This window comes from Lepidothrix coronata, unplaced genomic scaffold (genome assembly GCF_001604755.1).
Source record: "Lepidothrix coronata isolate B3197 unplaced genomic scaffold, Lepidothrix_coronata-1.0 Scaffold72, whole genome shotgun sequence".
NCBI classification, from domain to species: Eukaryota; Metazoa; Chordata; class Aves; order Passeriformes; family Pipridae; genus Lepidothrix; species Lepidothrix coronata.
The window spans coordinates 733,506-746,858 of record NW_016690252.1 but is presented as its reverse complement, the minus strand read 5'-3'; the positions used below and the strand labels follow the sequence as shown (position 1 = coordinate 746,858).

General features: G+C 60.3%; 1 protein-coding gene across 1 annotated transcript; it reads left to right on the top strand.

Moving 5' to 3' along the window:
* The first annotated feature begins 321 nt into the window (after nucleotides 1–321).
* Nucleotides 322–10,623, top strand: PHF24 (PHD finger protein 24). Its single transcript, XM_017818989.1, has 8 exons — nucleotides 322–714; nucleotides 5,618–5,999; nucleotides 7,069–7,254; nucleotides 7,646–7,724; nucleotides 7,830–8,032; nucleotides 8,289–8,455; nucleotides 8,681–8,782; nucleotides 8,892–10,623. The coding sequence occupies exons 2-8, from the start codon at nucleotides 5,622–5,624 to the stop codon at nucleotides 8,986–8,988; spliced, it is 1,212 nt and encodes a 403-aa protein (XP_017674478.1). The 5' UTR covers nucleotides 322–714; nucleotides 5,618–5,621; the 3' UTR covers nucleotides 8,989–10,623.
* Nucleotides 10,624–13,353: the final 2,730 nt, after the last annotated feature.

Sequence of the window (13,353 nt, the reverse complement as noted above, 5' to 3'; positions counted from 1 at the left end):
ACTGCACATAGCCAGCAGTCACCGTGCCCCCACTGCACCACAGTGTAGGAAGGACAGCCTGCCTGCAACACTGACCAGCAGGCATCGAGTTAAAGCAGGTGCAGGTAGCCTGTGCCTGGGGCACTGATCTGGGGAAGATCCTGTGGGTGGGCAGGTGAGACCTTCACTCCTCCGAGGATGCAGCCCCATCTCCACAGTCCTTGAGATTTTCTCTAAGAAAGGCGGTTCGGCCCTGGGGGCCAGAGGAGATGCAGGGAAAGCTTTTATTGGTATCTCCCAGCACACGTCAGCCCGGTTAAAAAAAAAGCTTCGTGTCTCAGAGAGCTGTTTAACACAGCTCAGGCAGCAATTGGTACAGGGACAGCAAACCAGGCTGCATCTGCTCAGCCCCAGTCACAAGCTCCCTGCTTCCTCCAAGTGTGTGTGGTGTGTGTGTGTGTGTGTGTGTGTGTGTGCGCGCGTGTGTGCGCGCTAGACACAGGCATCCGCTCCCAGCATCTCGCTGTCTCCTGCATCCTCCGGCAGCAAGTGCAGGGCTCTGGCTCCTCGGGTACCACCCTCACCGCTCCATCTCCCGACAGGAATTTGCACACGAGGCACAGGATGTGGTGAGCACCCACGGGTGGAGAGGGGGTTGCGGCCACAGGCAGCGGCGATGGACACCGTGTGGACCTCTGTCTAGGGCTCGTGTTCCCCAGACAGACCCTCACCCTGGTAAGTGGTTTTTTTTGCCACAGTTGGTGCTTTGCTGGGTGCATGGCATGGGCTGTCCACACGTTGTGACATCCTTGGGTGGGTTCTCCCGCTGCCCCCCAGGTCCTGGTGCCTGAGAGGGTGTGCAGAGCTCCCGGGATGGAGTGCCTGGGAGGAGGGTTGAGGATGGGGTGGGAAGGTCCTGCCCAGGCATTGGGGTCCTCATGTCGGTACTGGGGAGATGGGCTGGGGAGGGAGATGAGGGGGAGAAGTGGAGAACTGGGCAGGAGCTGTGTCTGCTGCAGAGGAAGGGACTCTGCTGTCACGGCATTTTCATCCCCCTCTGGGAGATGGAAGTGTGCGACACACCTATAAAATCTGCCATGGCGCGGCAGGACAGGCAACCTGATCCAGCAGGGAGAGCAGCCACCGGCTCAGTGTCCCCAGGACAGGGACGCAGCACATCTGGGGCTCCAGCCACCCCCCTAGACATCCCCATTGAACTCCCACAGCCCTGCAGAGGGTAGGGAGGGTACCATCAGCCATGGACCCCCCTGACCCACGGCAACTGGATCACCTCACAGCAGCAGCCCCAGCAGTGCCAGAGTCACAGCATGTGCCGTCTGCCCGGGAGAGGGGACAAGAGGGTGCTGCCAGACCCCTGTGGCCATCCCTAACCAGCTCAAGGAGGTGGGATGCAATGGCCCCTAAGTAGAGCCTTCTGCCTTCACTGCTGGCCCCCCTTGCCCCAGGCAGGCAGGGGCTGGCAGGGTGTGCAGGGCTGTACCAGAGCCATGCCAGAGCCACGGCAGCTCCTCCCAGCCCTGCTCCATGCCCTTCAGACTAAGCGCTGGGACCAGGCAGCCACAGGCTCTGATATCCCGGGGTGTCCTCCCTATTGGTACCCCACCCCTCTGCTCCCAGGGTCCCTAATGCTGCTCCCAGTAAGGTGCTTTGGGGTAAAAACTCTTGAGGCAGGGGGGAGGCCTGGACCGCAGAGAGCCTGTGGGGACCAGGCGCATCCTTCCCCACAACTGGGGAGCTGCAATCCAGGAGGTTCTGCTCGTGGCACACCCGTGATGCCTCCCTTTGAAGGTGGGTGCCAGGGACCCTGCTCATGTGTGCACCAGCCCGAGCATCTGCTGACGCTTTATTTGCTGGTGGGGCATTGCAGCGAGGACACACCATGGGGCAGGTGACAGTCAGCCCTATAGACCCTGTGGCTCCACACCCCCATCTCCCCATGCCACCGCTGGGCACCAAAACAGCCCACCCTGCACCCGTGGCCCCCTGAAAAACACCCATCCCGCACCCCCAGCTGCCACAGACACCACCCCACACCCACAGCTTCTGCAACATCCCTGCACCCAAAGCCACCACCCACCCCATGCCCACAGTCGCTGCAACACCCACTGTGGGCTGTAACACCCGCCCCGCGCTGCCAGCCGCTCCGTAGCACATCCACCCCAAAACACATCCAACCCTAACACATCATCCACCCTGTAACACATCCAGCCCTAACAAACACATCCCTGTGCTGCTCCCCACCACATCCATCCTGTGTTCCCAGCCACCACAACGCCCCCGCAGTGCTGCGATACACCCACCTGTGTGTCACTCATCGCCCCGCACCACAAACCTGGCACCCCATAACCCCAGCACAAGCCACGTGGGCTCTGCTGTGGGAGAAAGGAGGTTTTGCAGCCATGCAGGGGCATTGGCTCTGTTTGCATCAGGATGCTCTGCCCTGTTTCCTTCTCTTGGGGTGCCTCCATGCTGGCTACCAGCGCTGTCCCACCAGTGCCCCCATCCCCATCTAAAACAGGCTTATTCTCACTCTAGCTGCACCAGCCCTGCCTCCATGCCTCAGTTTCCCCATGCAGAGAGGTTCTTGGGGCTGGGAAATACGCATCCATGGGTGCTAAGAGGATGAAGTGCTTTCTATGGCTTAGTATTTTGCTGCAGGGATGAAGCAGCAAAGGAGAAAATCCGAACCAGAAGAGTGTGGGGAATGGGTGTTGCCCAAGGATCAGGGCAGGGGTGCAAGGGAAGGGAAGGGGGTGGGAAGGTGCCCACCCCCTGCTGTGACAGCTCTTGGTGCTGGCAGGGCTCAGCAGAGCCGGGTGTTTGCAGGCAGCTCCCGCCTGTGCCCAGATTTAGCTCCTCTGTGGGGGCGACCTAAAAATAGCCCCGCGGTGGAGCCTTGCAGCAAGGTCGAGGCCCCCGCACCTCAGGTCATGGTGAGACAGGTGGTGGCACTTTGTGCCTCAGGGGATGGACACAAATAGCAGTTGGGACACCTTCCCCCAGGAACACGCACAGATATAGGGCCTGCTCAGGTGTCTGGGCTGCTATGAGGCAAGGGAGCTTCTGGTTCTCCCTCCACACACCCAGAGGTCTCCAGGAGTGGGGGTGGTTCTGTGTGGGGGTGATGTCTCACCTCACAAAGCCAATGGGTCAGGCAGGGCACAGGGCAAACGGGGCCCTGGAGAGTGCAGAGCAAGTTTGGGGTATCTGGGGAGCGATGGGGGTTGTGGAAAGGCAGTGGGGTCTGGAGACTGAGTTCAGAATGAAGCCATTCAACCCTGGATGTGCAGGCAGGGTTCAGCTGTGCAGCACTAGTAGGCACAGAGAGGCCACCAGGGCTGAGAACAGACACAAGTCATGACACAAGTGAGACCATCCAAAATTCAGGCAGACAGCAGTAAATGGCAGGAGGCACTGAAGGTTGGACTTAGGAAAGGACAGGAAACGGAGGTGGCTGGGAACTTCAAGCAGCAGCACAGTGCTGGTGGGTGACTATGACATGAACACACAGGGGAACCACATCTGAGGGGGATTACAGCTGGTTTATACACCAGCCACCTTCCCACTGCCCTGGTTGCCCCCCTGCACTGCAGAGGGGCTGGAGCACCCAGAGCCCAGCAGCACTGTGGGGAGAAGCTGCCAGCACGCTGGGGATCAGGAGCACCAGTGTGGCTGCTGGGGGTACTGGTGTGCTGGCTTTCTCTTCTCTGTGAGCCCAGCCCCTCTGCACCCTCTCCTCCCTGCTTCTGCCCCAAGCCTTGGCCATGAGGAGGCCTGGATCTGGCCAGCGTGTGGTGATGCAGAGACCTGCAAGGGCAGACCTGGGGGGAATCTCGCTGTGATATCCCCGACTCTTCGGTTCTCAGGCAGAGCTGCAATGGTGCCCAGCAGCAGAGCTGATCCTGCCCACAGCAAATAGGATCCTGAGCCGCCCGGGCAAGGGGTGGTGGCACGGTGGGCATGTAGAGACATCCAGGTGTTCTTCCTTCCCACTGGCACAGCCGCAGAGATGCTGTCGCTGTGGCTTGGACGCGAGCCTCCGCCTCTGCCCCGCTCCCACCTTTGCAAAGCCCCTTAGAGCTGAAGAATGCCGGGCACCAGCTCTGAGCCAGGCGGTTCATCCAGCGGGTGCAAATACCCCCCTTCGTGGGCACTCTGCCGGGACCCCCACGCGCAGGACGGGGCCCACACGTGCTGCACTCCCGGCTCAGCGCGTGGGAATCCGCAGGCAGATGGTCCCGCGGTGGTGGGGAGAGGCTGGGAAATCACATGCGTGTGCACGCAGTGGTGTTCGCTGCCTGCCAGCGCGCTCGGCTCCGCTCCATTCGGCCCTGCCAGCGTGGGGCACCTGTAATTACCCTGCCAGGCTTCCCGACACAGCAGCGCCCGCGGCGCCGGGTCCTCCCGCAGCCCCGAGATCCCGGCGTGTGCGCGCGTGCTGCTAATTATCCCGCTACCTGGGGACTTCCCTGCTGAAGCTGGCGGGGCGGGGGATTGCTGCTCCGATCTCCCCGCTCTACCTCCTAGTCCCTGGGCTCCCGCTGGGAGTGCCTCTTTCCTGCAGCGTAGAATCACAGAATAATTAAGGCTGGGAAAGACCTCTAAGATCATCGAGTCCAACTGTTAACCCAGCACTGCCAAGGCCACCACTAAACTGTATCCTTAAGTGCCACGTCTACACGTTTTTTGAACAAGATCAGGGACAGTGATTCCACTACTGCCCCGGGCAGCATCTTCCATAACACAATCCTAACAAGGAAGGGCACGAGGGCAGCACTGGGACCGATTTGGGGTGATGCTGTGCCCCACGATGTTGGAGACCAAGTCCTGCTTTTCCCAGCTTCAGCCCACTCCCAGTGAGACAGAGACTGACTTGCTGTTGCTGCTGCTGTTGACCACCCCATTTTACCCCAAGATGATCTTCCCTTGGTACTGAAACTCATGTGCCTCAATCCCATGCACTGGTTCCCTTCTCTCCTGCACTCTCACAGCCCTCCTATGGCTGGTCCAACCTCTCCCGCATGGCTCCTTGCAGGATGCAGGATGCCCAGTGATCACAGCAGCAGCACACGAACACAAATACACACAAGCATGTGAGCGCAAGAGAGATGGGAAGGTGAAGAGGAATTTGAGGAGGATAGGGAGCCAAAACCAGCTCTGCCATGCCCCAGTCCTGGGCAGAGCTGCAGGGAGGACAGCTTTCACCCTTGACTGGCCACAGAGGCTTTCTCCAAGGTAGAAAGGAGATGCATGGAAGGGGCAGGATTAAAGCTGGTCCCAATCCCTTTGGGATTTACTGGTCTGGTGTGGGAAAGGCCTGGATGTGTTTCTTGTTCAGCTGAAGCACATAAAGCAAACATGGGGGAGGCATCCCCAAAACAGCTCCCTGCTTTTGTCCTAATCCTGCACCAACACTTAGACCCTCCACAGCCAGGGTCCATGGCTACCATGGATAATCTCAGTGCCAGCTTGCCATTTCTCCCTGCCTGGAGCTGCCCCTTGCATATCTGGGAGAAAGCCACCAGGACAACGTTTTGGGGTCAGGGACACGGTGCAAGGGCAGGGAGCAGCACTGCATCCTGAGGTGCTAGCACTGAGCTCCTTCCTTCCCCCACAGAGCCATGGGGGTGCTAATGTCCAGGCGGCAGACAGTGGAGAGGGTGCAGAAGGTGAGCTTGGCCGTGTCAGCCTTCAAGGACGGGCTGCGGGAGCAGCCATCGACACGGCGCCGGGGAGAGGCAGGGACCTCACGCCGGGGGACACTGGAGCAGGAGGTGCAGGAAGGAGAGGAGGAGGCATCGGCAGGACCTTCCCAGCCAGAGGAGAGCAGTGCCAGTGCCAGTGCCAAAGCAGCCTGGGAACGGCTGCGGGATGGCCGGGGCGTGGAGCCAGAGGAGTTTGACCGGGCCAACAGGTTCACGCCACCCGCCTTCATCCGGCCCAAGCGGGAGCTGCATGATGATGAGCCCCCAGACATCAGCCTGGAGCAAAGGGAGCAGGTGAGCAGATGGAGCCATGGGGACTGGGTAGAGCCCAGGGCTGTGACAGCCTCCCTGGGCATGGCAAAACCCTATGGACATGGCTCAGTGGGGCAGGGTGCCAGGGGCCAGGCTGGGCAGCTGCCCACATGGGGAGGAGGGTGCAACTGTTTAGATGTGCCCTGGAAGGAACCTGGTATGTCTCAGAAAGAAGAGGTCACTGGTGGGGAAGACAGCTCCAGCTTTGGGATAAAGAGAAGGACAATTTGATGTATGTGTTTGTCAGCCTACAGCCAGCCAGCCTGCAACTCAAGCCATCCATTCACACCTGCAGTCTCTACAGCCCAGCCCATCCACAACCCAACAGTTTATCCACCCATGCACGCAATCCTACAGCCCACCCATCCACACCCACAACCCTAACCATCCATCCACCCACCAACCCAACAAGCCTACACCCCAGCCCACCTACAGCTTTCCACAGAACCACAGAACATAGAACATCCTGAGCTGGAAGGAACCCACAAGGACCATCAAGTCCAAGTCCCGCCCCCTGCACAGGACACCGCAACAATCACGCCATGTGCCTGACAGCATTGTTCAAAAGCATCTTGAACTCTGTCAGGCTTGGTGCTGTGACTACTTCCTTGGGCAGCCTGTTCCAGTGCCCAGCCACCCTCTGAGGCTAAATCATGCAGGGTACCATCAGTATTTCTTGGGAATAGAAATGTGTGAAAAACCTTACAGCTTATCCATTCATACTTACAACACTAAGAAACAGCCAACCTACAACCCTAGTCCAGCCACCCACACTACCATGCTGAACCCCAGAGCACATACAACCTCAAAGCCCCAGCAACCCTACAGCCACACCCATCCACCCACCATTCATCCCAATAAACCTGCCTACGGTCCTCTAACTCAACCAGCCGTGTCCCTTACGACCTCACCACCCCCCTATTCCCTACTCCAGCCCCACGCATTCCCATCCCCCCATCCACTCTACCCCCACCCGCAAAACACCACCCACCTGGAGAAGCCAGGCCCCTGCCCACACTGCTCTGCTGAGGATCTGCCCGCCCCTCCCCAGATCGTGAATGACGAAATGTGTGAGATCTGCGAGGTGTGGACGGCCGAGAGCCTCTTCCCGTGCCGCATCTGCCCCCGGGTGTACCACGACGGCTGCCTGCGCCGCATGGGGTACCTGCAGAAGGACAGCACCGTGGAGGTGACGGAGACGGCGCACACTGAGACAGGCTGGAGCTGCTACTACTGCGTGAGTGCCTGGAGGAGGGGACACTGGGCTGCTGCTGGGTGGTGGGAGCTCCCTGGGGAACCCTGCCCCACACAGACATGAACAGGGTCCCACCTCACAGCCTCATCCAGGGCAATGGGGGACCTGCTGCCCCCCACCTCCTGCTGCCCACCTTGGCCATGGGATGGGCTGCTGAGCACATGAGACGCTGTGGGAGAGCTGGAATGGCCAAAGCCATTGGGTGTGGAGCCACCCAACTGCAGAACCCCAGGGTGACACAGTACACCATCCCTCTCTGGGTGTGGGTGCCTACGCCCACATGCCGTCAAGGGATCCCAGTGCTGCCATACAGCGGGATGCTCCACCAGCCCCATGCCTTTGCCCCACGGGTCCTCTCTGCCCCTCACCCCAGGACAACCTCAATCTGCTGCTGACAGAAGAAGAGATGTACAGCCTGATGGAGACCTTGAAGAACTGCAAGATCATTCCAGGTGTGTAAGTTCCCCACAGCAGATCCCAGGAGGCTGGGGGAGGCAGGTGGGGAAGGGGGTCCCCCCTTCTTCCCAGGCACTGCAGAGCCAATCTGTCCCCTACAGAGACCTGCCTCACCCTGGATGACTTCCTGCGCTACAAACACCTGCTGCACAAGCAGCAGTTTGAGAAGCCCATGGCCGAGGCACAGGAGGAGCAGGCAGCCCTGCAGTTCAATGCCCTGGACCCCGACAAGAAGGGGCACATCGAGTGGCAGGACTTCCTCTCCCATGAGTCCATCCAGCTGCTGCAGAAACTACGGCCACAGGTATGATTGTGCCATCCAGGCCTTGCTCCCATGGCTGGCACCCATGGTCACAGCACTCAAGACAAGCTCCCATGGTCACAACACCTGGAGCTGGCTCCTACAACTGGCACCCATGGCTGTGGCACCTGGGTCTGAGTCCCATGGCCACTACCAAAGGCCATGGCACCCAGGGCAGGAGACCCCCACAGTTTTGGGCATAGGAGCTGGGAGATTTCCATGAGGTGAGCTCTCTCCCTTCCCTTCTCTGCCCCCCTAGAATGCCCTGCTGCGGCTGCTGACACCCAAGGAGCGGGAGCGGGCACGGGCAGCCTTCCTGGCCCTGGACCAGGACAACGATGGCTTCATAGGGGAGGCCGAGTGTCGCCAGGCCCGGCACACCTGGTTCCGCAAGCACCAAAAGGAGATGCTGTCCTGCAATGTCAGGTATGGGGATGCCCATCCTGGTGTAGGGGTGACATCCAAGCCGGCATTCCTTTCACAGCCCCAGCAGCCACCACAGGGTCTCGGCACACAAATTGGGTGCTCCCACTTCTCATCACCTTCCCTCTGTGGCCCCTCAGCCCTGTGCACCCTCCTCCCCCTGCCACCACAACCATCTGGGGTGCAAGGAACACCCAGGGATGAAGGGTATCCTCCTCCCTCCCACAGCATCAGCCACGTGGGGCCCATATCAGAGGGCAGCCCTGCCAGCAGCAGGAATGGCAAGAGCCCAGAGAAGATCCTGCCAGCCACGAAGCAGGAGGAGCCCAGGTGAGGGAGGGCTGTGTGCAGGGGTGGGGGACACCCTCATTTTGGGGGGAGTTTCCAGGGGAGCAGCAGTGCCAGCTGGGGTGGCCAGTGACCCCACATCTGCCCACAGGACTGTCGACTGGCCCGGCTTCCTGCGGGAGAATGTCACCTACATCCTGGCCGCACGCCCCAACAGTGCCGCCCTCCACCTGCAGCCCCCCGCCTAATCCCCGCGGCGCGTCGAGGGCGCGACGCTGCTCCCGCCATGCAGACCTGCCCCACCCGCCCCTGGGGGCGGAGCTGGGCGCTGATTGGCTGGTGGGGAGGTGGCCGTGCCGCGCTCTGCCCCGCCTCCCTCTCGGATTGGCTGTGAAGAGGACAGGTGCTGGGCCATGATTGGCTGGGAGGGTGGGGGCTGCTCTGATTGGTGGGGGAGGCGGGAGGGGCAGGGCGTGTCCCCGCTGGCCCCGCGCCCCGCAGGCACCGTGGCCCCAGGTCCTGGTCCTGGGGTCATGGTGGGGTGTGGGGCCCAGGGAACTGTCTGCCCCCATGATCCACGTCCCCACAGCACCCCCTCACCTGCCAGCGCCTGGAGCCCCTGGAACCCACAGACAGAGCAGGGTCTGCTCTGGGTAGTTGCGGGGTCACAGCAGAACCGGTGCCCGGCACCTGTGTGCCCCCAGCCTCCCCCAGTGCCACAGGGGAGCCACAGCTAAGCCTCTGTGTGCCGCCAGGTCTGCGGCAAACAGTGTCTCAGCTCATTGGCATCATGGATCCTCGAGGGGAGAATGTGGCTGACCCCTTCAGGGTCTTTCACATCCCTGCCCTGCTCCTACAGGGACTGGAGCCCAGTAGGTCCATCCTTGCATGCTGGTGGCTGTGTCTGGGGGAGTGTTCCCTGGCCCTGCCCTCCTGGGGACCAACTATTTAATGTGGACAGCAGTGGTGTGGGAAGGAGCACCAGGACTAGAAAGCTTCAGAGGGATGGGAGGGCAAGGTGAGATGTAGGGGAGGCCTCCTGTGCATCTGACCTTGCCCTCAGCACTCCCTTGCATCCCTCATCCCCTCCTGTACCCCTGGTTCCAAGGGTTGCTCTCCATGCACCCAGCATTCCAGTCCCCAACCCTGTTCAGTCCTGCTCTCTCCCCGGCATGGCGAGTAAGCAACCCCACCTCACTAGGGGCATTACTGCTTGTGGTGAGGAGAGGGAGGCAGAGCCCAGAGCCCCCCAGGTGTCAGCTGCAGGGGCGAGGCACTCGCTGGGCAGGTTTGGTGCTCGGCAACGCTGTTGTGGTGGATAGATGTGCTCAGCCCACAGGTGAAGGAGGAGGCACCCCGGAAACCTTGCCCCAAACACACCAGGGGCCGGGATGCCCAGGTCTCATGGCAGCCCCAGCAGCTGCTCCTTGCCCCTCCAATTCCTCCCCTGCAATGCCCTCAGCCTCTCCCTGCCTGGTGTGCCCTGGCTCAGCCGGGGGGGCCTGGGGTATACACAGACCAGGGGTGCACTTGCAGCAACCTGGTCACTCCCTCACCTCCATCCCCGATGCAATGGGGGCACCATCCCACTCAGCCCCATTTCCCCAGCCAGGGCACAGTTCCCCTCTCCAGGGTCACTCCCACTGCAAGACCAGGAGGTGCATCAGTGCCACGACATCTTCCTCTACCGCCCTGGCATGCCAGGCCAATGGGGATATTTTGGATGCCAGGTCCGAGATGTGGCCAGAGCGTCAATGGGGATATTTCGTATGCCAGGTCCGAGATGTGGCCAGAGCCATGGTGAGGAGGTGGCCGTGGGTGCGTGGGTTGCAACTCCCTATCTGTACTGAGATACATCCATTAAACAGCTGTGTCCAACCAGCCTCCTGAGGGTGCGCTTTCAGGGCTTCTGGCTTCTCCTCAGGCACTTCTGGGGATCCACAGTGGCCTGTTATCTTTAAGATCCTATCCCAGCCTCAGGTCATTGTCCCACCAGGCAGGCTTGGCCTCCCATCCCCAGAGTGTCCCACAGCAGCAGGGTGGGGAAGCCAGCAGGTGCACCCAGAACCCTGCAAACTCGAGGTGCCCCATGTGTCCCCAGGAAAGCAGACAGTAGGGAGAGTGCTTGGCTGACCCTACAAAAACCCCAGTCCCTGCAGTGGAAGGGACAATCATCCACCGGGATGAGGGTGCTTCCTGCCTTCAGAGGCACTGGAGGCTGTGAACTGAGCACTGGGGACTGCTGGATGCTGGGAATAGGCTGTCTGCAGCAGTGCTGGGAAACCCAAAATAACCCCACAAAGACACCAAGAAGGAGAGTGGTCCCCATGGCTGGAGCGCTCCAGTCCTAGTCACATCCACGGAGCTCCCACAGGAAGCTGCAGCTTTTGATGGTGGCACAAATGATCTGTGAGAATCGGTAAAGGAGGCTCACCTGCCTGGGGGGACTTTTCTTTCACAGTGCGTGCACTGCAGCTGGGAGGGGAATGGGGTTTGCAAAGAGAGTTTGGGAGAGAATTAGGAGGTATTAGAGAGAATTAGGAGAATTAGATGCTGCCCTGGCAACATCTGTGCTGTCTGCAGGGACACAGAGCTTGGTGCTAAAAGCTGGACTCGGACATTCAGCCCACTCCCAAGGCCACAGTGGGCTGCCATGGCATCTAGACCACAGGAGCAGTGTGCAGCTCATCCCCAGAGAAAATCCAGCAAGTATTTCCGGCTCTGGGAGCCAGAGCAGCTGTAAAAGCACCTGGGAGAGGCACCCATCACCTTGAGGAAGAGGATGGGCATCTGGGGGAGGGGGGAGCTCACGGTGTTTTTTGCGCCTGATGGTGGGATATCATGGGTGCGTGCTCTGCCCATCAAGGGAAGCCGCGGGAAGCCACAGGAAGCCCTCACATGGCGAGATGGTGTTGATCACTGTGTTATTGCTCCATCTGCTGGAGATGAAGAGAAAGCTGGGGCAGAGCACAGGCTTGGGGACGCTGGGAGTGAGATATCCACTGCCACCACCCCAAACCGACATCCTGAGCCCTCAGGATCCAGACCGGGAGAGCAAATCCTCCTGGGCCCTAATCCAGCCCCACTCCGCTCTCAGTTCTTCCCTTGGGAAACAAGGTACAGGTGGCTTTCCCAGCTCCAGCCCACCTGCCACCCCCTGCAGCACTCTGGCATCCCTGCCAGGGCACACAGCCGGCTGGTGTTTCCGGGGAGCTGGTTAAAACAAGGGCCACACGTGGCCAGGGGGGCCTATGTCCCGCAGGGCTGTGCTGTCACTGCTGTGGCACTGTCATCCCAGCTCACATCCTCTGCCACAGCAGCAGGTGCCCAGTGAGCGACCTCCACGGAGCAGAGTGTGCCTCAGCCATGTCCCACACAGGCACCATCGAGGTCTGGGCAGAAGCAGGAGGACGTGGTGGAGGAGTGGGCAAGGTGGTGCTGTGGCTCCTCTTAGCTGTCACTTGCTCCTTCAGGAGCTGCTGTCCGCAGAGACACTGTCCCCAGAAAGCCTCTGTGCCCTGCAGACCGCCATCCTGATGCTCAGGCAAACCCCTCCCTAAATGCTGAGGGATACTTCCCCTGCACGTGGTGCAAACCTCCCAAACACCTGAAAGCTGGCACTAAGCTCTCTCTGAATACTTCTCACTACACACTGGTGCAAACCTGTCCCTGAATCCCCTTGAATGCTAATGCAAACCTCCAAAAAAGTGCTGGTGCCAACTTTCCCTGAACAGTGGTGCAAATCTCCCCACTGAGATCCCGGAGGCCAGAGACCACAGGATCAGGATGCTCATGTGGGATTTAAGGCTGGGGCAAGAACCAGCTGTCCAGCCCAACCCTCCCAAGCCCTGCTGTACTGACAGTGCCTGTGCAGCCCACGGGTCTGTTGTCCCACGTCCATTACCCACCACCAGGTGCCACACAGTCATTGCTGTGTTCCCCAGTGGGGGTTCTCAGCCCCAGTCCAGCATCATCCAGTCTGGGGGCAGGGGCAGAGTCCTGGGTCCTGGGGGGCAGCTCTGGCTCGTGCATGTGTTTCACAGCAGGCAGCAATCAGAGCATCATCCACCCTTCTCCCGGGTGGTCCTGCCCTCTGCAAGGGGACTGGAGCACCTCAGCTGGCCCGGGTCAGGATGTCTTTGCCATCCCACAGGAACCCCAGGGGATGGGGAGTAGTAGTGCCCTACTGCTAGAGTTTCCCCCTCTGCCAGGCTGCAGGACCACTGGACATGGCTGCCACCCACTCCAAAAACCTCTGCTGGTAGGGAATATGGGTGCTTGGCTTTGCACCCCAGGGTTCAGGATAACACCCTCCTCTGAGACTGGACACCTCTGCCTGTCCCCGGGACTCCCCTGGGCTTGGCCAAGTGCCATCAGGTCTGGTGTGTCCCAGAGGGAAAGTGACCACAGTGTGCCCCACACCAAAGCTGACCAAACTTCAGGAACGTGTGTGCGAAGCTGTGCTGACACAGGAGGGACAGAGGTGACCAGGGGGACCCACTGGGCTAAGACAGTGTCACCATGAGCCATGGCACCTGGCTATCACTGGGGCAAGATGTCAGAGCCCCATCCTATCACTGCCACAGGACTGTCAGAGACCAATGGCAGGAAAA